The following is a 25,297-nucleotide window of genomic DNA, read 5'->3' as shown; positions in this document are numbered from 1 at the left end:
TGGGGCACGAGAAAGAAAACTATAAGCTGACGGCACTAAAAGGAGTTCAGAAAGGCGTGACAAGACCTCTGTCTGTCCAGCACACCAAAAACCCCAAAAATATCCTATAATATCTAGTATTTGAGAACTCACTGATTTGCTTTCATAAAACATATGTCATGGTTCTCAACCCAAGGTACACATCAAAATTCCTTGTATTAAAAAACAAAAACAAAAACAGAGGACCGGTTTCTCCTCCTAGAGTTAGCCCAGAAACCATATGAGATTAGACAGAATAATGGACCCTCAAAGATGTCCACATCCTAATCCCTGAGGCCTGTGACATTGTTACCTCACTCGGCAAAAGGGGCTTTGCAGATTAAGTTAAGGACCTTGAGATGGGAATTTATCCTGGGTTATCTGGCTGGACAAATGTCACTGCAGGGTCTCCTAAGAAGGAGGCAGGGGGTCAGAGCGAAAAGATGCCCCCGTGGATGCAGGCAGGAGTGCTGCCAAAGCAGGGAAGGGGCTATGAGCCAAAACACGCAGGCAGCCTCTACACGCTGGAAAAAGCAAGGAAACAGTCTCCCTTAGAGCCTCTTACAAGAACCCAGCCCTGCTGACACCTTGATTTCAGCCCATTGAGACCTATTTTGGACCGCAGACCTCCAGAACTATAATACATCTGTGTTGCTTTAAGCAACTAAGGTTGCTGTCATTTGTTACAGGAACAAGAGGAAACTAACACTATTTCTTCCAGGTTCCAAGGATTCCTGAGTCACCAACCCAGATGCACTACTGGATTAGAACTTGCAATGAACTTTAGAGAAGAAAACATAAACGTAAGAATCACCAAAACTTTAAACGCACATTCACTGGACTCCGTCAATCCACTTCTGGAGTTTATCCTGAAGGTGTTCAGGCGTCAAATGTGGGGACACAGATGTTCACTGTGGTCGCAGCAGGACAACCACAACAGGTCCGTAGGTATGGGACTAGTTAAATAAATTATGATGTACAGCATCCAGGGACGATGGGTTCTAAGACCCTCAGTGGATGCCTGAAACTAAGGGTGACCCCAAACTCTGAATATACTATGTTTTTTCCTAAATACGCACACCTGTGATAAAGTTTAATTTCTAAATCAGGCACAGTAAGAGGTTAACGAAGTAATAATAAAGTAGAACACTTATAACAATACAGTGTAATAAAAGTTATATGAAGTGGTCTAGTCTCTCTTGTAGGGGCCCAGGGCAGGCCACTCCAAGATACACCACTTGGGCAGGAACAGTATTTTGAGGTCAAAGCAATCCACATCCAGAAGATTCAGGAAAAGCTCTTTACTCCCCCTCAACTGCCTGCCTTTATCAGGAAGAGAACTATTAACAGAGATTCTTCTTTATCTAGGATATGTATCTACATAATAGGGCAACCTTTGTTTTCTCAACATCTCCTCTCACCTTCCTGCTCCTGGTCTGTTTCCCTTTGTATCCTCAGACCCCCACCCCTATCTTTAGCTCAGATAAGCTTCCTATTGCTTGATGGTCCTTGGAATTTCCGTGTCTATGTGGAGTCCCCATACATATGATATTAAATTTGATTTTCTCCTGTTAATCTGTCTCCTGTCAGTTTGATTCTAAGTCCAGCCAGAAGAACCCTGAAGGGCAGAGGAAGGTCTTCCCCGCCCCAACACTCGCAAAATATCTCACTGTGCTGTACTCAGCCTCCTTGTGATGATGGGACATGATACAATGTCTACATGAGGAGATGAAGTGAGGGGAACGGCACAGGCATCATGACCTAGCATCAGGCCTCTACTGCCCTTCTGAGAAGGCAGGAGGCTCACCCGCCTCCCGACCAGGCTGACACTATGGAAAGCAGAGCTGCATGGATAAGAAGGCGCTAGCGTATCCATAGAACCGAATACCAAGCAGCCTTTTAAAAAGGGAATCAGACAGCTCTCTACATGTATTGGCAAGGAAAAACTTACAAGATACAGTAAGTAAAAATAGAAAAATACAAAAGAGTGTGTTCGCTGTGCTGCTTTTAGAATAAAATAAGTTTATACAGACACATATATGTATCTGGAAGAATAGGTAAAAAATGTCTAACTGTGAGAAACGGGCGGCTGGGGGTCGGGGGCGAGAGGGAGAGCCGCTCTGCCTTGCACACCGAGCACGGCACTGTCCACCCAAATGCATCTAAGCGGGCTGCACGCAGAAACAGGAAAGACCCAAGCAAATGCACAGTGTGACCTCATCAGGTGCTCAGAAATCTAGTTCCTCTGATTTCCAACTCAATATCTGGATATTTTCTCAAACAATAAGGATACATTTTTAAAGAATTTATTCTTCAAGTACAATGAATAAATGTTAGCTGAGGCTAAAATTTAGTAGTAAGGATGATAAACACTCTATTCTCTGCCTTAATCCCCTGAAAGTACATCTGTTACTACAGTCTTAGAGAGGAACACAGGAGAAGAATAAAAACAGTACCCGATTCCGGACCCTCCCGAAATTATTTGACTTTCCAGAAGTATTCTAAACTATCTGCCTGTCCTACTGTAATACTTTCAAAAATAATCCATTCCAGGATGATAGAAAGATTTCTATATGCATGTATTGGTAATGAAACACAGGATGGATTTGATCTATGCAAGTTCAATGGTAAATACTGGTAAAAGCCGGTGCTTGGTAAACGGGTTAATTGTGCACAGAGGACCAGGGAAAGCAGCGGCTACATACGCTGTAACTGAGCGGCTCTCAGCTGCTTCTTCAGCCTCTCCACTTCATTCTTTAAAAACCTGATGTGGCGCATCATGTTTTCTGGGGAGTCTATCTCCATGGAGATGTCTCTAGGCGACGGGGGAGCAGAGACCGGCTGGTCTAATTTCTCCTGCAGGATTCTTCCGTGAAAAGAAAAATTCCAACAATGAAAAACAGTTTGCCTTAAAAGACAAAACAACATACTAGCTGGAGGGTTTGTTTTCATAGCAAGCTCCTGCGAATCACCGGAATTACAGGGTTGTCGAACTCAGGCTCTGCCCATTTTATATCCACTTCTGGTCTCCCTTACCTAGTATCCAGGTCAAGGTCAAAGGGCAGAGCTGAAGGACCCACTCTCTTTTTTTTCTTTTACACGACCGCTGGTGATTAAGCACTAGTGAAGAAGCCTCCAGCATTTGCTACTGATTATTAGGCCTGGCATACAGTAGGCACTCAGAATTCTCTGCTGACTCAGTGCATCACGTCTGCTTGCGGGAACGGAGATACTAAAGAAATTTCACTCTCAACGCTTCCGGAACCACGCACTAGGGACCCCTTGGAAGATGACACCACACACACTCCACTTCTAAAATTCCCTCCTGAAAAACCAATCCTGAGAGTGGGGCAAAGTGGGCCGAAGGCCCTTTGCTTCTGGTCAGAGCACAGGTAAAAAGATAAAGAACAAAACCAAACCATAATCACTGGGTTAGTAATTGGTGGTCTTCTTCTCTTCTTGAGGCACAAGGAACGTGAATATTCAACAGCTTTTCACCGACCAAATGATAACTTCACGTTGTTTAACACAATATGTTGGTACTTACATATGTAAACCCTCCCACTGCGTTCTGCAAGGGAAGACAGACGGGCAGTGGACCTCTATGTCCTCTTTCATAAGCTGCTAGAATCTTGGTTTGGTTTGGCTTTTAACTTTTTACCTTTAAGTTTGCCCAAATGCAAATCGTGAATCACCTTCAGGCCTGCCCTTGTTGAGAAAACTGGTATGTTAAATATTGTAATGGTCCCTGCATTTATTATATTAAATACCTTTTCATTAATTCAATTTATTAGTACCACTACAATAATGAAAACATGGACGACTCAAACATGACTTGAATATTTCCCTAGAGACACAGCTCTAATTTTCACTTTTCTTAAAGCCTGTGATAGGACTACAGATGGCAAATTTAGAGATGAACTCAAAATAACTTATGGATGTTCATCCACACCAAATACTTACGGCAAAAGGGCTCTGGTTAGTAAACAGAAGATCCTAGTGAAGCAGATTAATGAACATTTTTAAAAACTCCCTTTCTATAGCCATGCAGACACATCCCACATACAGAATCCCCCTGCCATTCTTCAAGTCCTGCTCCGTCACCCCTATGTATGCAGCACTTAAAAATTAGGGCACGAAGGGGTCAAGAAATGTCTGCTGTTGAATGACATTTACATCCATGTACATACATTGAGCACAACGATTCCTAACCTTAACAATGGACAAGTATTTATAGTAAGTTTTCAAGTCAAGAGATAATAATTTTCCTATTAAAAACTCAGCCTTCCTGATGAAGTACATCCTAGAGATGTGTAATAATTAACCGTGCACAGTACACATCGTAAGCACTTGAGAAAACCCGGGAAGCCAGTTCAATAAGGTAAAAAGCTGAAATTGCAACGATCGTTCCCGAACAATTTAAAGGTGAACAAATAGCACTTTGACTAATTTCTTCATAGCCTCTGTTCCAAATGAAAGGAAACTTTACCAGGACTAGAAGACAGAAATATAAAGACGTGACCAACGTGAGAAGAGTTCAGAAGGCTTTCAACATATTTTTGGTCTGGCAAATTAAAAAGATGTGCATCACCCAAGGAATTAAAACGCCCGTTTCTTATTCGTCACCCACGCCCAGAGCAGCGCCCTGGGCCGTGCACATGCCCCACACTGAACAGCAAGACCAAACAAACCGCTTTTCAGCTTCAAGTTTGTCCATCCTTTTCCAGAGACGATTAACTAGCGCTTCTTGTTCTTGTTCCAAAGTATTTTCAAGGTCGATCTTCTCTCGTCTCAACTAAAGGAAGGAAAAAAGTTTCACTCAGAATAGTAAGCCATTTACACTTTGTTAATGAGATTTTTTGATTGGACCATTAGGACCCCCTTACTTAGAGAAAACTGCAAAGAAATGGCCAATTTCCTGGCACAGACACATGGAAGTGCATCTAGTTCTTAAACTTTAATTGAGAAAACTGAGACAGGTTCATTCTTTGATGGTAAAGCTTAATTGCTGTCTGGCACATGAATCACACTGCTTGTTTCAGCTTTTATTCAAGGCACATGGAAAGTCTTCCTTAAAGAGGGTTCAGGGGAGCTCAGCTTACCACTCATACCAGGACTTATCCGGGTTTGTCCCCCAACTAGTGCTGCATGTAGTTCAGGGCTAAACCAGAAAGGTTATAATTTATATAAATAACTCAACACCTGAAGACAATTCTCCATACTGATTAAGGGGTGCACGATACTAGTTACCTCTGAAGAGGCAGGGAAGAGGAAGGTTTGATTTGGAGGAAAGTATGCAGTTGCAAAGGAAGCCCCAAAATGCACTCTTTCTTCTTGAAAACTCACTTAATCAATCAATATTGGGCCATATGCAAATACTGCGAACAATGCCAGCCACTGGCTAAGAGGGGTGTAGCAGGGAACCAAAAAGTCAGAATTTTCTGCCCTCGTGACACTGACATTTTATAGTGGGGTCAAGACAGTAAATGAAATAAATTTTACACTTTGGTGGAGAGTGAAAGAGATATGAAGAAAAAGAGGGCTGGCAGGAGGGACAGAAAGTGCAATGATCAATTTCACAGCAACGTGCAGAGGGAATGTGTTATATCATTCTTTGTACTTCTCTATGTGAGATATTAAATAATTTTTAACAGAATTTTTTTTTTTAAAGAGAGAAAGGTTATGGTACTGCTTCTATGCTGTCTAATAGCAACTCACCTTTTCAATCACTGAGTCAACAAATTATTTTTGATTGCACAGCTACAAAGATTTCCTTAGCAGGTCACAGAGGCAAGCTCCTCACTGATCAAAGATCCCTGTATAGGGGCGCCTGGGTGGCTCAGTCAGTTAAGCGGCCAGCTCTTGATTTCAGCTCAGGTCATGATCTCAGGGTCCTGGAATCGAGCCCTTCATTGGGTTCCCTGTTCAGTGGGAAGTCTGCTTGTCTCCCTCTCCATCTGCCATTCCCTCTGCTCTCTCTAAGATAAATAAATCTTAAAAAGAAAAAAAAAAGATCCCTGCATATACAGTAAGATGAGACCAGTACTATGTATAAACTGCAGTCTTTTAAAGCAACCAAAGCAGACCTTATTAACAGTGAATAAGCCAAGATCACATGGTCAAATGAAAACACAGCTTGGAAATACTTTCCCTGCACGGGGGTGGGGAGGGCGGTGGGGATTCAGAACAAGTGGGAAGCATTCTGTGCGGGGGAGCTGGGACCATGCTACCATGCAAATGCTCTTGGAATGTCAGACACTTCCTACCTGCAGCAAGGAGGAGAAACTCTGGAACAGCTCTCAGAGCTCCTGGTAAACTGTGGGATGCTCTGCGCTGACCACATGCTTAGCTTTGAAGTGCAATTCACAGCCATTTTTTTAAAGAAACAAAATTCCAAGGCATTTACCCTTTAAGGATCCTGCTCCCCTGTTTAACTAAAAGCATTATAGAGAGTACTTGGCGGGCAAGTTAAAAATTCAAGCAAGGCATCATTTCACAGTAGGCATGCCTAGTAAACTTATGCCCAATTGCTTCTGATTTTAGGGTAATCATGCATAATGCTAATCAATAACTCTGGAAAGCAAAAATCAAGACAAAGCTGTCTCTACCCATGTGTACCTTACAAGGCACGTGGCTATGAGCAGGTCCTCATCTACTGAATGAGCAGCCTGGCCTCCCTGACTTGTGCAGTGCCCTCCAGGACTAGCCACTCTGTCCTTCTCGGTCAGCCTTAGGAAGGCAGCTGTCTTCAGTCTGAGCTAGCGGAGGCCCAGATCCTTAGAGTGTGAAGCAGCAAGAGAACCATCTAAGCCCACCCTTTCATTTTAGAGCTGAGGGGACACTGGTCTGGAAGATGGTGTGACTCTGGCAAAGCGATACCACCAAGATGGGAATGCTATCACCACGGTGGCCAAAGAGCTGGGTCCCCTCCAACCAGCAAGTACACGCATCTTGCAGAAAAAGCAGGATATAGGGTAAATTATGCTGTGGTTTGTGAGCCAACAATTCTTAGAAGCAGCAGAGCAGGGGGTGGCTTGGGGAGTCTGAGACGATGCCAAACAGGTAAGAGAGCAGGAGAAATGGATTGAAAATGCACGTGAATCCCAGGTTCTTTGTGGCACCTATTGGTAGAACTACAAGCTATCAATTCACTGCCCACTTCAGTGAACCACTGCTGGACCAACGCTCTGCTAACCTATTCCTGTGAGGCCGACAGCACAGGATCCCCAGCCCAGCGGCTCAGACGTGGGGGTTTCATTCCGCAGGCTGGCAGTGCCCCAGAGTCCTTAGAAAGCGTGGAGTTCCTGTGTTATTTTTTCAGTCTTAAAAATCTCAATTTTTCTTTTTTTTTAAATTTTTTAAAAAATATTTTTTTATTTATTTGTCAGAGAGAGCGCACAAGCAGGGAGAGCAGCAGGCAGAGAGAGAAGCAGGCTCCCCGCTGAGCAGGGAGCCTGAGCCGAAAGCAGGCACTTAACCAACTGAGCCACCCAGGCATCCCGAAAATCTCAATTTTTCTAAACATAAATAAATACTAAAAAAATTTAAAATCTCAACTTTTCTGCATCATCAAGGAGTTCTCATTGACACTAAAGGGCAAAGAAGCTGGAGGAAATGACATTATGATTATGACTATAATTCCCCCTTGAGTTCTTTATCCGAGTTGCCCCTCCATCGCTTGCCCGTCTAATTCCACAACCTCTATATTTAGAGCTAAAGCACACACACCAGCTCTGCCGACTCAAACAGAAGTATTTTCCGTGCTTACATTGTCCTGATATCAGACAATCCTTGAATCTGACAGTTTATGTTGAGTTCACAGAGCAGTAAGTCAGAAATTCTTGGCAATGGAAACTTCAGCCCAGTGACACACTGCATTCATTATGCTGGTCTCTCTCTGTCATACTCTCCCCATCTCCTTCCTAATAATATCTGATAGCTCTTCTCATTCAGTGTTCGTGCAACAGGCACCCCACACACCTATCGCCAACATCAAATTCTCAGGCGAACCCAAGCCCCTTCTCCCCACCCCCGACCAAAGACCTTATTTATTTATTTGAGAGAGAGCACACACGCACACACAAGCCCGCAGGTGGAGGGGCAGAGCAGGTGAGAGAGGACAAGCAGACTCCACACTGACTGCAGAGCCCAACTTGGGGCTCAAGCTGGACAACCGAGCCCCGCAGGTGCCCTGAACCCAAGTCCCTTCTGACTGATTATTCTGCGAGCACCCAGCACCAATGGATATCACTGCCTTGTATAATATTCACTTGAAAGACTGCTTCATAATTAAGTCAGTTCAATGGACTGCCAAATTCTTTTCTTCTTCTCTTCAGTAGCTCTCCTTCCCATTGCAAGTTAATTAATGTCAGACCAGGAGTTCTTATTATGTTCCCAAAATAAATACGGAAACTTCAGTAGATAAACTTAGTGCATAAAAATCTAGCGGGTTCATTTGACTTCACAGCCCCTCCCAGCTCTATCTTCTCAGCGGGCAGATACTGACCCATCACCAAGAAAGCCAAAGGTGGGGGGTAGCTGAGAGATGGCTCCCAGCACCACCACACTTCTTTCTCCCTGTAGCATTTTCCCATTTAAAGAGAACCGGGGGGGGGGGGCACCTGGATGGCTCAGTCGTTAAGCGTCTGCCTTCAGCTCAGGGCGTGATTCCGGCGTTCTGGGATTGAGCCCTGCGTCAGACTCCTCCGCTGGGTGCCTGCTTCTCCCTCTCCCACTCCCCCTGCTTATGTTCCCCCTCTCACTGGCTATCTCTCTGTCAAATAAATAAATAAAATCTTTTTTAAAAATTAGGAAATAAATAAATAAATAATAAAAGAGAACTGGGACACTGGGCTGGAGGCAAAGGTGTGGGAAAGAAATGGTTGGCCAAAAAACCTGATGAGAACTTCAGCCTCACCACTGTGCTCAACTACAGAATTTTGGAAGGTTTTAGTGAATTTTTTCAATCTACATTGAAAAGTTTTAGTCTAATCATATGATCACTGTTTCCATGGTTGTGTGTGTGTATTTTATATATACATATATATATTTTTTTAAGACTTATTTGAGAGAGTGCCTATGAGTGGGGTGGAGAGGCAGAGGGAGAGGGAGAGAGAGAGAAAATCCTCAAGCAGACTCCCAGTTGAGTGCAGAGCCCAAAGCAGGGCTTGATCCCAGGACCCTGAGATCATGACTTGAGACGAAATTAAGGGTTGGACGCTTAACGACTGAGCCACCCAGATGCTCCGCTTCTATGGGAAAATATATTTTGAACCCCAAACCTATGGTTTAAAAAACAAATTTTGGCAGGCAGCCCCTTAAAACTAATCCAAGATAATAAAAGAGAGGGAAAAGCCCATGAAATAAGGGCTACCGTAAAAACAGAACACAGACACAAAGGTTGTTACAACACACAGTAGAGGGCACTTAGATGGTGATGATGTAAGGACAGTACCCAATGTTTAAAAAAGAAATCAGAGTCCTCTAAGACCTACATTAACCAAACTCTTAGTTGGCTAGATTTTTTTTCCTAAGAAAATAAGTAGGTGCTAGGGATTAACATGACAATCCCCCAAAACCTTCCAGGTTAGGTAGTATCTGAAGGCTATCAATAGTTTAGCCCAATTTCCTATCAATTTGTTATGTAACACCATTAGATGTTCAAAGTGGTTACCCTGGAGATACAGCAGAATACCTGGGGAAGTAAAAGCACAATATTGAGAAAATGACTAAAGTACAGACAGAAAAATGAACACTTTTACAATGGTTGAATGTGTCCCCCCAAAATTCCTATGTTGAAGCCCTAACCCCCAGTGTGTTGGCATTTAGAGGTGGGGCCTTTGGGAGGTAATTAGGTTTAACTGATATCATGAGGTCGGGGGTCCCTGTGGTGACAGGATTCCTGTCCTTTCTAAGAGTCACAAGAGAGCTTGCTGCTATCTGCTCTCCCCACAGGAAGACAGGAGGAGAGGTCAGCAGTCTGCAACCTGGAGGAGAGCCCCCTCATCAGAACTCCATCACACTGCCACATGGATCTTAGAATTCCAACCTCCAGAACCATGAGAAGTGAGAAAAAATTTCTGTTTATAAGCCACTTTATGTTGTTCTAGCAGCCCAAATGGGATAAGACAGTTTTTGTTTCTACAATAAGAGTGGGGCCAGTAAAAGATCTTAAACTCATTCCAGCCTACTTTGCCAATATATCTGAATCAATCAGGGCTTTACATGTCCATAGGAAAGAACAGGACTCATGGGGGAAGCGGGGGCTATGAAAATAGATCATGAGCAACGGACATGAAAAGAGCTAGGTACAATGCATCGCGGTCCTTGCTCCATGGCAAAGCCTTATTCACCAATTAAAGCAACAGACACAGAGTTGTTCAAAAGTTGATGCTTCTGTAGGTGTCTGCTCAGGCAATCAGTGGAATTTTGCTCAGCCCTGACAATTCTCCTCCTAGGCTGGAAGACATCTGACCCTTGCCTTCTGGGAAAAAAAAGAAAAATTTTTAAAGAAATCAAACAGCCAATTTGTATTACAGATGAGTTAAGACAGGTGTTCACAGACCACAGAGCCCCTGAGGTACCTATCTGATTAACCAAGCTGCAGCCGGTTTCAAAATTAAAACCAAGTTCTAGGTCATCACCACTGCTCATGCAATGCTAAGCACAGAAAGAGCCAACACAAGTTTGTCAATGAAGAACAAGAGTAAAGGAGAGAAAGGATGTTCACCTTCAAGTCCAAGAAGTCAACAATTATAGGTGAAAAATTTATCTATGTACATCAGAAATATACTGATAGAGGAAAAAAGGAAAAAGATGTAAAAAAAATTATAAAGAACTACATAGCAAGATAATTAGGGTTGCTCTCTGGGTAAAAGGAATATTGGTGATAATTTATCTTCTTGCCTTTTCCTGCCCCCACCCAATTCTTTTATCGAATATTTACTATTTTTCTAACAAAAAGTTTAAAGACATCTAATTTTAACAACTGACAATTTCCCAATACAATGTAACAGTACATCCATTAATTCAGGATGTTAATTTACACATACATAGCCAATAAACTCTCAGAGGATAAAATGTTAGCTATTTGAAATACTCTCAGAATTTTCCAGATAAACCAGAGTCAGCCTTCTTTACCATAGTTTTCGAATATTTTTTCTCAAAGATTGTGTATAAAAGTTAGACTTGTTCTTTGAAGTGAACATAACTTCAGGACAAATCAATATTCCATCAATATTAACATGCGAAAATGACATTATGTCATTAATTACCAGTTCAATAAATTTTGTTTTTGTTCAGTGATGTTGAGAAACGAAGGACTTTTATGAAAAAAGCACATGTAATTCCTCAGATTTATATAGTTTCTGGACTTAAGTTTTCATCATTGAACATTGGCATAATAGTATATAAATTTGCATAGTGGGTTCATAATTCTAGGGGACTTTTATCAAATAAGTATCATCAGTGGAATGGGGTGTACATTCTTTTGCTACATCAAGCGTGCTGTGGAGAAGTCCATGGGAAAGAAGCCCCATCAATGATATTTGTGGATACACTACCACGTCAGCGGCTACCACCAGTCCATTATCTAAAATGAGCTTCTTTAAGAAATAACATTAGGGAACCTTCTCTTGACAGGCTTTCTCCAAAATGGAAGTTTCTGTGATAAATCATTACCACATCCATCCCACTTCCTTACACAAAGATGTTGGATTTACTTAGCCATTCATTCATTAGCCATGCATGTTTAGCTAAGGAGAATGCCCTTTCTTATGCCATCAACTAAATTATTGTTCTGGCCACAAAGAAACAGATTTCATGCATTTCAAAATCACAAGCAACCCAAAGTCTGAGCACAGTATCTCTGGATTTTAGTTCCCCTACTGTAGCATACCAGTGGCCTTCAATTTAACAGGCAAAATCTTTACCTCCAGGGCATGACCAGAAACACACCCTGCTGGGTTGTGATGAGGTGTCCCTTTCTTGACACAGGAAACATATTTTGAATTTTTTTCCCTGCCGTTATGTAACATCATCTGCCCCGACTGGTCCACGTGACAAGTGTTATCTGATGCTTCAAAATAAAGTCTGACTAGACGGAACACGGGGAGTTTCTCTACTTCACTGAAAGGAGATCTAGCGAAGGAATTCTGAGGGATTTTTCCCCCACATCCTGTAGAGAGACTGACTCACCTGCGTCCCTGACAGAGCTCAGAGTATACCTTCCCAGCTCTGGAGTGCGGACCTCTCAGCAGGCTTCATGACACCCGACAGCTTAGGGATTACGATACCAATCGGCTGAAAAGAGCCTGCTCAAGCTTCCTTTGAGTGTGAGGATAGCCCCCAGCTTGCCCACTTCCAAGGCACAAAATCCCGCGCCTGTTCCAGCTATGCTCTGAGGCTTTTCCCTACCTTTCCCAAATAAGCAGTTGGTAAGATGCTTGTACCCAAGCTTCTCAAGCAACCCAAACATCCTCAAGATTTGCTACAATCAAATTGCCACGGAGCAGACTTCAGGAATTACTGTGATTAGCATGTCTGGCTGGGCCCCGATGCAGCTTGCGTACATGTCATAGGTTAGGGTGTTTTACTTTAAAAAAAATTAAAAGCAGGCAGCAAATTATAGTACCCTACTGTTTAAAAAAAGAAGAAGAAAGAGGAAAAGGGGGAAAATAAAAAGTATGAATAGCAGTTGTTTGGGGGGGTGGATTGTAGACTAGGTAATTTTTTTTCATTTCTATACTTCTCTGTCTCTGTTTTCCAAGTTTTCTTGATACAGCAATGGATCACTTTTATAATATAAACATTTAATTAAAAACTCCCAAGATTTCCATAATTTGAGATTAGCATTTGAAATCAAATTTCAAAGCATGCAGTGGTCACTAAATTTTATCTCCTTAATGAAAGTGAACCCTCCAGTCACATAGTTGTTCTTTGGGGCAAATGGCACACGGAAGCCAGCAGGGACCCCCAGAGCCACTGTGGCAGGGTCCTCACTGACAGACCCTGCAAGGGCAGCAGGCAGCATGGAACTATAACAAAACCCAGTAGAGCCACACTCCCTGTGAACTTTAAAAATACATTGTTCCAAAGCAATTAAAAAGATCAACCAAAGATGCAAAACTGGTTTGTATTCTGAACGAATTACCGTGTTCACAAGTAAGGTAGAAAGGCCATCTTGTATCCTGAACTACGAACAACTGTTCTGAAAGCTGGAAACCTAAAACCTTTTCTTCTTAATAGCATTTAAAATATACTAAATGTTTCCTTGTTTCAAGTACTAAAAAAAACAAAATTAAATCTTGTCCTAAGGCTGGAAGGACATGACTCTAAACCCCAACCCTGTGATTTGCTACAGTCACAAAGGGTGAGACACCGGGGTAAGTGGGTGTCACCTCTGCAATGCTCCTGAAGCTGGGGTCTTGTCAGGCCTCTGCAGTCACCTGACGTGGCAAGGTGGCCTAAAGTAAGCACCCAGCACTGATTAGCACGGAGGCCTACATTAGGCGAGACAAGCTTACGCCTTCAAAGTCACCATAAAGACACACCACCGCCACCCTTCTCTCTCCTTGCCCAGGAACAGAGGAGGGGTTCAACTTCACATCTTCTTCACCAGCTTTGTTCCATTTCTAGCATCTCTGTTCCATGCGGGGCCTGCACCCACTTTTTACTGCATGTCCTCGCTCCCGTTCGTCTCCTCCCATCCCTGCTCCACTGCAACAAGGCTGGACTTAGATCTATCCAATCATGTGAGTCAATTAACAATTAAACCAGGGGCCAAGGAGCTTCAAGGCATCTCCCGTGGGGTGGGGTGGAGGGGCTGCTGCAGGGGTGTCACTGCTCCCCTACACCACAGCCATGCACACAGCGTCCCTCCTCACTGTCCACAGATCCACTGGCCTTCCCGGACCAGGAGACCAGGCTCCATGAGGCCAGGCACCTAACATCACCTTTCTTAGCAGTTTGTGCAGACAGCAGGCACCTGAACTGAATGAATGCAGGCTCTGTGCCATACGAATGTGCTAACTGTGGCATGGGCACAACAGAAAGCCAAAGGGGCTGGGTCACAGAGGACATGTGAGCACATACTAATTAATTCATCAGTTGAAGAGACCAGGTCAAGGAAGGTGGTGAGACATTTGAGGCTCAGATAATATGCATGCTCATTTTCCTGGAAAACAGGTAGGACAAAGTCCCATAGAAATTAGATGGAAACTTTCATTATTAACAGAAGCAGCTACAATTTTTGGAGAGCTTACTAGATGTGAGTCACCGGGACTTGGTGGTAAGGTCAACATTGTGCCTTTCCTCCTTTAACTTATTAGAAAATTTATAGGGAAGAAACACTTGGTTTAATAGTTTGCTAATTGCCGTTTGTGTAGCAAGTGTTAGGGGAGCAGTACGATCGTTATGTAAATACTTGACAGCACACAGCCCTGCCTGCCTGGAGAAACGGATCCGTGCCGATCGGGGCAGGGGAGCACGGCGCACAGCACAGCATGGTTTTCCAACTGCAGGTCGTGCACCGTTACTAGATTGTGAAATGAGTCCGTTGTGACCTACATTTTGCTAAAAATGAAACCGAATTCAATAGAAAAATCAGTGCAAAGCGCAAGACACGCTGTTTTAGGAAACTTGTCCCCGTCACATGTACGGTTACAAACACATCGGTGTCCTGGGTTGCCATGTTAACTTCTCCCTTGTCCACACTGGAACAATTCTGAGAGGAGGATGAAAGACCTCGGCTATGCATGGAGTGTGAGGAGAGGCAGGATGCAAGAGTAATCCTCTCAACAAAGCTACAAATGAGGTATTCAGGTCTGTTTCACAAAAGAGCTCAAATTGTTTGCCTGATGTCATATGGGTTATTCAGACGGAAGGAAGACGTGAACCCAAGGAAGGGTTTTCCCATGCTACGTAGGCTAAGATACTGTCATTTGTAAATGGATGCTAATGAATGAAACTCTGAATCCAATTCTGAATCCAACTTTAGACAAGGGTGTCTCTGCTTCTGGGAGCTGGGGTTATCTCAGATAAAAGAAGACACCCCAAATTCCAGAAATAACAGAGAAGACCACACTCGCTGGACCAGCTAGAGAACAGAGGAAGGGCGTCTGGTATGTGGCAGGTGACCCTGTTCGTGATGCAAGTGTTAGCTGAATTATGGCACTGATTCCCCATTAATCCATTCCACTTTTTCCTGCTGTACTTCCTAACGATGGCTAAGTGCCTAGTCCACCTGCTCACGGCCACTGTCTCCTCCTTTCCCAGTTTTCTAGCCAAGTGCACAGAGGGCCTTCCACAGCTGCTGACTTGAAACTTCACTTAATAAATAAGCTAGTTCTGCCTGCCTTTTAATGCTAGTTATCCTTCTCCAGAGAAGTAAGAAAAATCCTTCCTGGTTGGGAGAAAACATTCAAGGTCAAGATTTCTTGACACTAAGAGACTATTCCAAGTTCTAAATGTTCTTACTGTCATGTAAGAAAATGTGAATACCAAATAAGAGACTAACAATGACCATGTCTGAACAAAAATTTTCAAGTAAGGGTTTTGCAGGCAGTGACCACCAGTTAAAAAAAAGAAAAAAAACCCGTAACAACACTAAAGTTATGCTGACTAGACTAATCCTAGTCTACAGTGAGGGCCTCCTGGCATCTGAGTTGCAAATGATATATCCAATAAGGGGATTTTATCTAGAATATATAAGGAACTCTTACAATTCAATAATAAAATGATCTGGAATAGACTTTTTATTTTTTTTAAAGATTTTTTATTTATTTATTTGACAGCCAGCGAGAGAGGAAACACAAGCAGGGAGAGTGGGAGAGCAAGAAGCAGGCTCCCAGCGCAGGAGCCCGATGTGGGACTCGATCCGGGAACACCAGGATCACGCCCTGAGCCGAAGGCAGACGCTTAACGACTGCGCCACCCAGGCGCCCCTAGAATAGACTTTTTAAAAAAGATATAAAAATGCCAAGTAGCACCTAAAAGATTCTCAAAATCATTTAGCCATCGGGGAAATACAAAACCACAATGAGATATCACTTCACATTTACCAAGATGGCTTTAATCAATATGGTACATCCACTTTGAAAAACAGTCTAGGGGCACCTGGGTGGCTCGGTCAGTTGAGCGTCTGACTCATGGTTTCGGCTCGGGTCATGGTCTTAGGGTTTTGGGATTGAGACCTACAGTGACTCAGCACGGAGTCTGCTTCTCTCCCTGTCCTCTGCCCCTCCCCTCCCAGCTCACACAATATCACTCTTTAAATAAATAAATAAATAAATAAATAAATAAATAAAGTCTTTAAAGAAAGAAAAACAAGATAAACAGTCTAGCAATCTCCCCCAAAAGGTAAACATGGAGTTACCATGTAATCCAGCAAATGCACTCCTAGATATATGTCTAAGAAAAATGAAAACATATATCCACATGAAAAATCGTACATGAGGGGGACCTGTGTGGCTCAATTGGTTTCGGATACGGTCATAACCTCAGGGGCGTGAGATCAAGCCCCATAGTCGGCTCTGCACTCAGTGAGGAGTCTGCTCGAGATTCTCTCCTTCTCTGTCCCTCTCCCCACCCCCTGCCCCACCCTACTCCCCACCTCCGGCTCGCTCAAGTGCACTCTCTAAATAAATAAATAAAATCTTTTTAAAAAATTGTACACGAAGATTCACAATAACCAAAAGGTTGAAACAACTCAAATGTCCACCAAATGATGAATGGATACACAAAATATGATATATCCATGCAGTGAAACATTATTCGGTTGGGAAAAGGAGTCAAGTACCGTTACATGCTACAACATGGATAAAAACCTCATACTAAGTGAAAGAAGCCATTCACAAAAGAGGACATACTATATAATCCCATTTGTATGAAGAATCCAGAATGGGCAAATGCAGAAAGGAAGTAGAGTGGTGGCCGCTTTAGGGGAATGGGAAATGCAGAGTGACAGCTGAAGGGTACAGGGTTTCTTTTTGAGGGGATGAAAATGCTCTAAAATCGATCGTGGTTAAGGTGACACAACTCTGAATAGACTAAGAACCAATAAATTGCACACTTTAAGTGGAAGATTTTTATGGTATGTGAATTTCTCTCAATAAAGCTGCTACCACCGCCACCAGAAAAAAACAGTGACCTAGGGTATCAAGCAGAGGAACCAGAGAGTGCCCAGGCCCTGAACACTAACTACACTGTACCACCTTCCGAAACACAAATGACTACTTTCCAGTTACCTGGCCAAATCTACACATAAACTCTTCCAACAAAGCAGTGGTAGACCATAAGACACATGGGGTAACTGCCTTCAAGTAGCTTACAGTTTAAAAAATAGGCTTATTGTCAGAGAGATGAGCAAAGGCATGTACTCCATACAAATCATTAGAATGCACAATGTAGTACATGCCTTTGCTCTTGATAATGACCTAGAGTACAGGGTATCTTCTGCAGTGCAGACTGTGACCTAGGGTGTATCACATGGAGGATAATCACAAGCGAGGATCAGCTCACATTCATGGAAGCACAGAAGAGATTTATTTCTACTGGAGGAAAAAAAAAACATTCCCCCAAAGGACTGACTAAAATTATTTATAGCTAAACAAAATACAGAATAAGATTCCCAACATTTAATTATCCTGGACATAACCACAACAAAGGGGGGGGGGTTTCATGATGATGTTAAATTTTTCCATCTTAATTAAAATGGGAACTTGAGATCCCAGATCTGAGGTTTATTTCCGGGATAGGGCTTTGCGGTGCATACAGTCCATTGTGGAACCCAATTTCTTTATTATTGAGGTCTGAAATAACCCTGAAAAGTGCACTGTGTCATTGACTTGGTGAGAATATATGCCTTAGACATCAGATAAAAGGGTTTCAGTTACTAAAGTCCCCAAAGAGTCTTAAGACGGTGCAGCAGTCCATTCTTCCTCCCCCATGGACTCTAAGTTCAGATGGTCCTCTCTAGGACGCCAGGCCACTACCTCCACCTTGTGGCCACATCTAAACCCTGAGGGTCATAGCCCCAGTCCCAAAGTCTCCTGAGGAGCTCCTGAACAAATGCAAGAGAGGAGCTGTTTCAATTCCGGACAGCCACCACCATGAAGGCCATGCCCAAGTGAATTTCTCACAACACCCACCCCTGTGAGAACTTCACTTGGTCACTTGGTTAGCTCTTGATTAGGAAGTACCAGTGACGCGTACTGGGCGCGTCAGGGACTTAAGCAAGAACCTTCAAAGCGTTAACTTGAACGGAACTGGGTTATTACCTATCTTAGGAATTAAACAGGTGAACTTTGGAATAAAAGTTTTTAAACTGTGTGTGGTAGGCATTTTCTAAATTTAGATATTGCATCTGAATTCCGAAGACAAATAGTTAAGTCTAGATTACTCTGAATATGTATAAAATAACCAACCTTTGAAAACGGACCTTTTTTTCTTTTACCTGGACGGGATAGAGAAATGTTTCAGGACCATTATTCATAGTCTTAGAAAATTCAGTGACATTCCTCCCTTTGATATAGGGAGATTCAAGAATAACACGGAAAACACAAGTCAGGTAGATTAAAGCCAACCGTGACTTCCTCTCAAAGCTGACATTCCTGTCACCATTTCATTTCAGGAATAATAACGAAACTACAGCAACCCTGGGGGTGATTTCAGAACGAGTCAGCATGAACTGAGACGCACAAAAAGACCCTAAAGTTGGGATAAATCAGACAACTTTGCATGAACGGCTTAGCCAAACCATCGAATTGGCAATCAGGGTTGAAATTACAAAGAGCTTCATCAATACACTGAATTTTACACGGAAACTAGATCGCAGGACACTACGGTCAGCTTCTCATAATTTATCTAAGGGAAAGTAAAATCTCAGGACACTAGCTTGGGGGAACAGCATCGGGGAGCACCTAGGCTAGGGATAGCAAGTACTTCCGTCCGACATACTGACTTGGGTGGGCTGATGGTGGCTGCTCTTAGCTCTGTGTGTCGATTGTCGAAGAGCGTACAGACCCGTCTGGACTCCTCAGGCAAGGCCCGGGCTCAAATACCAACGTTTGCCAAGGGCAATGGACAAAGGGACTGTACACTAATATTTTCCACCTTTTGTACTTCCTTAAGGTTGCCGTGCCTGATTTTAGCTTGTCCTTCTCTGTTTACAAATGGAAAACTTGGGCCCAGAGAAGTGAATGAAGTCAATGCAAGGTCATACAACTAGCTAGTGGCTGAACCAGGATAAACAACCAAGTCTACGACTCCATATCTGTATCAACAAATCGAGCTGGGAAAAGATAGGGTTCAAATAATACAGCTAATAATTGCTAATAATATTGCTAATAATTCAAAGAAGAAAAATGCGAACCGTTTGTTCTGAAGAACGCCTGAAAGAAAAATTTTAGTTCCACAGCAACGCCGTCTCAGGAACCTTCACAGAAACTATCCTGTGGTTAAAAACACATTGTTTTCCCCTCGGTAAAAGGAACCTAACATTTCCTGCCTATAAATCAGTACATCACAACATCTCTCCAGAAACTTTATTAATTGCGGTTAAAGAAAGAGAAAGTGTGTGAGAGAGAGAGCGAGCGAGCGCGAGCAGGTGCTAAGCAGCTCTGCCAATGCTGACTTCAGAAATGAAGTCTCCACTGTGGGAAGAAACAGCTGAAAAATATTTTTCACTTACATTCCTCAGGGTATCTGAAGACCTGAAAGAACACGTTGATAAGGAGAAAAAAGTATACGGAGAGAACTATAGATTCTTACCTGTTCTAATGTAAGCTGCTTAGAAATGGTATCATTCTCCAGTTTTTTAATTTTCTTCATCAGTTTGTTGACCTGGAATTCCTGCTCCTGTTCGAGATGCTGTTCCAGTTCAGCTTTCTCATGCTGCAACTGGAAAATGGGAAAAGCACAGACGTGAAAATCAAGACATTCAAAGCCAGAGAAACACGGGCTCCAAAAGCTGGTTACACTGCGTAAGAGGTATCATCACAGAAGTTACGAGCCTCGTCTGCCGATACCCAGGTGTACATCCATGAGGAACCTGCACCCGGGGTCCTCTAACTTACAACCAAAGTTATAGCGCCCGTACCGAGGCACCTGGCCTGAGCCAAGAGGCTGAAAATGACAAGGCAGAGACACTTGGCCATCAGGCCATGCAGAAGCCCAGATTCCTGTTTTTAAAACATGTAAGTGATTGCCTCTACAGGGAGGAATTGGGAGGCTAAGGAATGAAGGAAGGAAGGAAAGTTGCTTTTCAATACATACACACACACACACACACACACATATACACACACACACACCCTTAGGTACTTTCCAAATTTTATACCATGATAAAAATTAAAAATAGAAATTTTACAGTTTTTATTAAATGAATTAGTTTAATCAGATTTATATGTGTGTAAAGATGTCACAGTCACACAGCATTCTTAGTAAATTATTCTGAAAGCTATTTCCCAATATACTAATAAGCATCCTTTGGCAAAAATCAGTACAATTAATTATCTTTCTACAGTGAGAACATACATCACACCTCCTACATCTTTCCTAAAAAACAAGGGGGAGGCCCCTTATTTATGCAATTAAAAGATAAAGTTATGGTGTCATTGAAAAGTTTTTTAAAAATGTACTCCAACCATCAAAACCAAACGGGAATAAAGGAAATCCATCAGACATATGAGCGCCGGGGTTCTCATTAAGAACTATGCATCATTTCTAACCCTCTCAACTGGGAGGTTGTGTTGATCCACAGGGGGGATTGGATAGAATGATGGCAACAGGGTCCAATATTTTCAAAATCAAGGGGAGAGTAAGTAAAAGCCATTAAAGGGGCGCCTGGGTGGCACGGGGCGCCTGGGTGGCACAGCGGTTAAGCGTCTGCCTTCGGCTCAGGGCGTGATCCCGGAGTTCTGGGATCGAGCCCCACGTCAGGCTCTTCCTCTATGAGCCTGCTTCTTCCTCTCCCACTCCCCCTGCTTGTGTTCCCTCTCTCACTGGCTGTCTCTCTCTCTGTCGAATAAATAAATAAAATCTTTAAAAAAAAAAAAAAAGCCATTAAAAAGAACCACACACAGTTTTACGTATGGATCTAAGAGGACACTGCTCCCTAATTTTACCTTCAAAACCATTTCTTCGGGCAGCACTGTGTACAAGGTTCTCAGATGCATTAGGCAGGCATGGTCACCCCCATTTTATAGGTGACAAAAGAGGTGACCAAGATAATTCAGCTGGAAGGTGGCAGAGTCTGGGACCCACATCCTGCTCCGAACCCCAAGCCAGCATTCTCTCACTGGATCCTGAACAAACCTAAGAGGAATCGACTTCAGACTCCTCCAGTGTCCAGTGCCTTCTTGGCATTTAAAAAGTCACACGATCAAACACAGAAACCAGTAAGCCACACGTGCTCGCCTGGAGGACGCGATGTCTCTGTGTAAGCCCCGCAGATGGCAGGATGAGCCGGCCTGAGCCACTGCCACACGGCTGCACTGAACCCTCTCCACACTGGACGCAACTGCCACTGCTCTGTAAGCAAGTGTGTGCTTGGTTTTTAAAAAAAAAAAAAAAAGTTTAAAATTTGACATAGTTTTCTACCACTGGAAACGTTGACTAAACAGATGCCGGTTTTCGTCCGACTGCATTGGATGTGCAACTCCAAGAAAAGCTGGTCGACCTTGCAGGGACCCGGAAAAAAAGCAGATACGAGGAGGTGCTTACAGTGACAAGTCTATTTTTAGCTCGCTCTTTAAAACTCAGGTTCTGCAAGATCAAGCAGTAATGAAAACAAATAAGAGAAATGGACAGAGAACAAGAAGAGCTCCCGGCACTTTCGACACAAAAGACCCCGATGGGACAAATATAACTTATGAGGAGAAAACAGCAAAGCGTGCGCATCTCCACCTAACATGTTGATTCTATAAACATTACCTGTGTGTCTTCTACGTGTAGGTCCTACCTTAGACACAGGTGACATCTCTAGCGGAGATATTACACTTGCCCTAAAACAGTTCATGGACACTAAGCTTAAATGATATCTATTGGTCTTAGAAAAATGAACTTCAGTCTTAAAACCTTTAAACCCTTTGCAAAGTCTTTTTTTATATTAGTTGTTTTCCTCCAATATGTTTTCAATTGCTGCCATGTTGATTTGAAAGAACACCCCTGCCTTTTTTTTTTTTTTAAGCATTATTCTTCTGCCCTGAGGTAAATTAAAACAATAAAGGATGCGATCTAACATTGAAAAATGTCTGGCCCCCGAAGCCACATTTGTCACAGGATGTTAATCTGAGAAAAGGTAAGGCTGTCATTGGCTTACAGAAAAATATTCCTATTTAGACAGATGGTCTATATTGCAATATCTAATTAGGTATCTCCTTTAAGAATACATATTAAACTAGTAACAAAAGCCATAAAAGCTCTCAATTTTAAGAGGCTTTTTCCTCTCAAGAGCTATACCCTAAGGAGAATTTGATGGTAAAGCTGTTGTTACCATAACTCAAGTAAGGTCCCTGGGTTACACTAACCCATTTGGAAAAGATCAAGGCATCCTGAGATCTGTTTGCCAAAGATTCACAATGTTCATCATCCCCAAAAGAGCTGGAACAAACAGCTTTGCTGCCTGCTTTGTTCTGCCATCTCTCAGGTGACGGGCAATTTCGGAGCAGAGCATGGAGTTTCTGAACAGAACACTAAAGCAGAAAACAGTGTTCTTCCTTGCAACAAAGAAACCACCAATACAAAGAGAAACAGAGAGAAATACAGACCCCCCCCCCCCCCCCCCCAAACAACTAAAAAAAAAAGGGGACTGAGAGAATTAAGGTGAGCAAGAGGGCGGTGGCAGAGCAAGGAAGGGATCTTGAGAAACTAACAACCACAGAGCTTACCGGAGGAAAATTCAGAAACTGTTTTAAACAGATACCATGTAAATTCAAGCCATTCAGCCCCAATGGGGCTTGACCCGACATCCTGAATCCACCCGCCTGTGTTAAAGCCATAGCTCATGACACCACAAACAAAAACCCTAAAGGGAGCCTGGCTTAGGCGGACACAAGAGCAGCTATCAGAAATAAACTCCAGGGGCGCCTAGGTGGCTCAGACGGTTAAGCGTCTGCCTTTGGCTCAGGTCATGATCCCAGGGTCCTGGGATTGAGCCCCGCATGGGGCTCCTTGGAGGGAGCCTGCTTCTTCCCTCAGTTTGCCGCTCCCCTGCTTGTGCTCTCTCTCTGTCTCTCTCTGACAAATAAAGAGATAAAATCTTAAAAAAAAAAAAAGAAAGAAAAAAGAAAGAAACAAACAAACTCCAGTTTCAGTGGCATCTTCAAAGTGGGCACAAAATTCAAGGCAGGATTTTAAATTTCTAATCAAAGGTCTTAACACTTTATGAGCAATTTTATTTTTTTAAAAGATTTTACTTATTTGCCAGAGAGAGAGAGAGAGAGCACAAGCAGGCAGAGCAGCAGAGGGAGAGGGAGAAGCAGGATCCCCGCTGAGCAGGGAGCCTGACGCAGGGCTCAATCCCAGGAATCTGGGATCATGACCTGAGCCAAAGACCGATGCTTAACCGACTGACCCACCCAGGCCCCCTATATGAGCAATTTTAAATCTTCCAGGAAGGTCTGTGATCCTGAACTACAACAACAAAAAAAAACATTCAAACCAAAAAGTAAATAGTCAAGCACATTCTATTAATGTGTTTGAAATAAACTCATGTGTTCACCTTAAATATATCTAAAGCAAAATGCTTAGGTAGATTAAAATTTTTTAATCAGAATTTTCTATAAATACACTTTACAAAGTCGATCACAAAGATTATGAAACATAGAGCTTTATAACTCCTACCTGTGCTATATATTATTAACATTAACCAAGAAGCCCCTGTAGAGTGAAAATTATGTTATATAACAGATGATCCACCGGTAGCACATTTTTGATGAAATCAGGGTTATATGAATAAAGGTTTGCTCCTTAGGATTCAGCATTAAAAAAAAAAAAATCAACATAACTGAGAAAGCCATAAGCAAAGACACACACTGTAAACCTATACAATTCTAAGTACTAAAACTTGAGTATTTTGTTACTGTATCCACTCATTATATACTGAGCCCAAAAGTAAACTTCCAGCCCAAGACAAAATACAAGCATAACATTATTTTGATCTAAAACAGGCTAGGCTTAAGCATCATTCAATCACTTGTAATTGCCATCTTTTTTATAATTTACAAAGGCTTTCTGGAGTCACTTCTGTGAACCAAGCCTCTTACATAAGAGATTCAAGAACTCGTCACTGAATCACTCTCTCTAGCAGGTGGAGACACTGAAAACCGTTCACCTGTGAGAACCACCACAGGTGCGCACGTAGGCTGGCTGCTGAGCCCGGCCTCCCACCCAGCGTGCGGCAGGTTTGCCAAATTCCAGCCTGGGCGACGTGTGTGTGCAAGTCTGGGTTTGTTGTCGATCCAGCCAGTGCCAAGTGAGGCAAGCCTTTCAGCCACCAGCCAGGACCCAGCTTTTCATGCAACTTCGGAATAAGCCCGAGATGTTCCCACCTCGGTTCTCACTAGTCCACGCTAATATTTCTGTGTATTTACCACTCAGTCCTGCAACCGACAGCCTTGGTTTACTGACAACCACCAAGCACTAGAACTACCTGCACCTGGACCAAGCAGAGACCCTCCCATAGGACAGTAACTACATTAAGTCATTGGGTTGTCAAAAAGAATTATCACGTTATTCATATAAGCTTTGCAAAAAAAGTTCAAAACTATCTCACAACATTGAGTCTTTTATGAACCAACTTTTCAACTGCTCTACTGAGCAGCCTGAGCAGAAAGTCGGCCTCCCACTTCAAATCCATTATATCACCACTAAATGCCTCTTGGGCCCACACTTATTCCCACCTCCAAACCCCTTCTGTTACTGGTACCAGTATTCTCAATCAACACCTCACATCTCATCAGTTACCAATTGGCAGCAAGTCAGCCTCCATAACAGCTGTCAAACCACCCTCTTCTTCCTGTGCTCATGGCCCCCATCTAGTTCAAGCCTTTCATTCTTCACTGGGCCACTGCCAAAGCCTCCTAATGGATCTCCCCAGATCCAGTGTAGGTCATCCCGGCAGACAAAGCCTAAGACTTCAATACTCCACTCAAAACCCTTCACTGGCTCCCTACTGCCTGCAAGGTGTAACGTGTCAATGCGTGACATTCAAGTCCTTCCACGATCCAATCCCTCTGCAAGTTTCCCATGCTTTCCTCATGCTATTTCACACTCTGCCTAA

At 43.0% G+C, this 25,297-nt stretch overlaps 1 protein-coding gene across 1 annotated transcript in view; it reads right to left on the bottom strand.

Annotated features, from left to right (window-relative positions):
- The window catches only part of LOC103667987 (coiled-coil domain-containing protein 6), a 107,425-nt gene that overhangs the window by 19,533 nt on the left and 62,595 nt on the right, over positions 1-25,297 (bottom strand). Inside the window, exons 3-5 of the mRNA XM_040624773.1 lie at positions 19,786-19,914; positions 4,710-4,813; positions 2,724-2,884 (exon numbers count right to left, since the gene is read on the bottom strand). Of these exons, the coding sequence (XP_040480707.1) occupies positions 2,724-2,884; positions 4,710-4,813; positions 19,786-19,914 (394 nt within the window). The remainder of the gene's footprint in view (positions 1-2,723; positions 2,885-4,709; positions 4,814-19,785; positions 19,915-25,297) is intronic.

Source organism: Ursus maritimus, unplaced genomic scaffold (assembly GCF_017311325.1).
Source record: "Ursus maritimus isolate PB19 unplaced genomic scaffold, ASM1731132v1 scaffold_7, whole genome shotgun sequence".
Taxonomy (NCBI): domain Eukaryota; kingdom Metazoa; phylum Chordata; class Mammalia; order Carnivora; family Ursidae; genus Ursus; species Ursus maritimus.
This window is presented reverse-complemented; position numbering and strand designations above follow the sequence as displayed.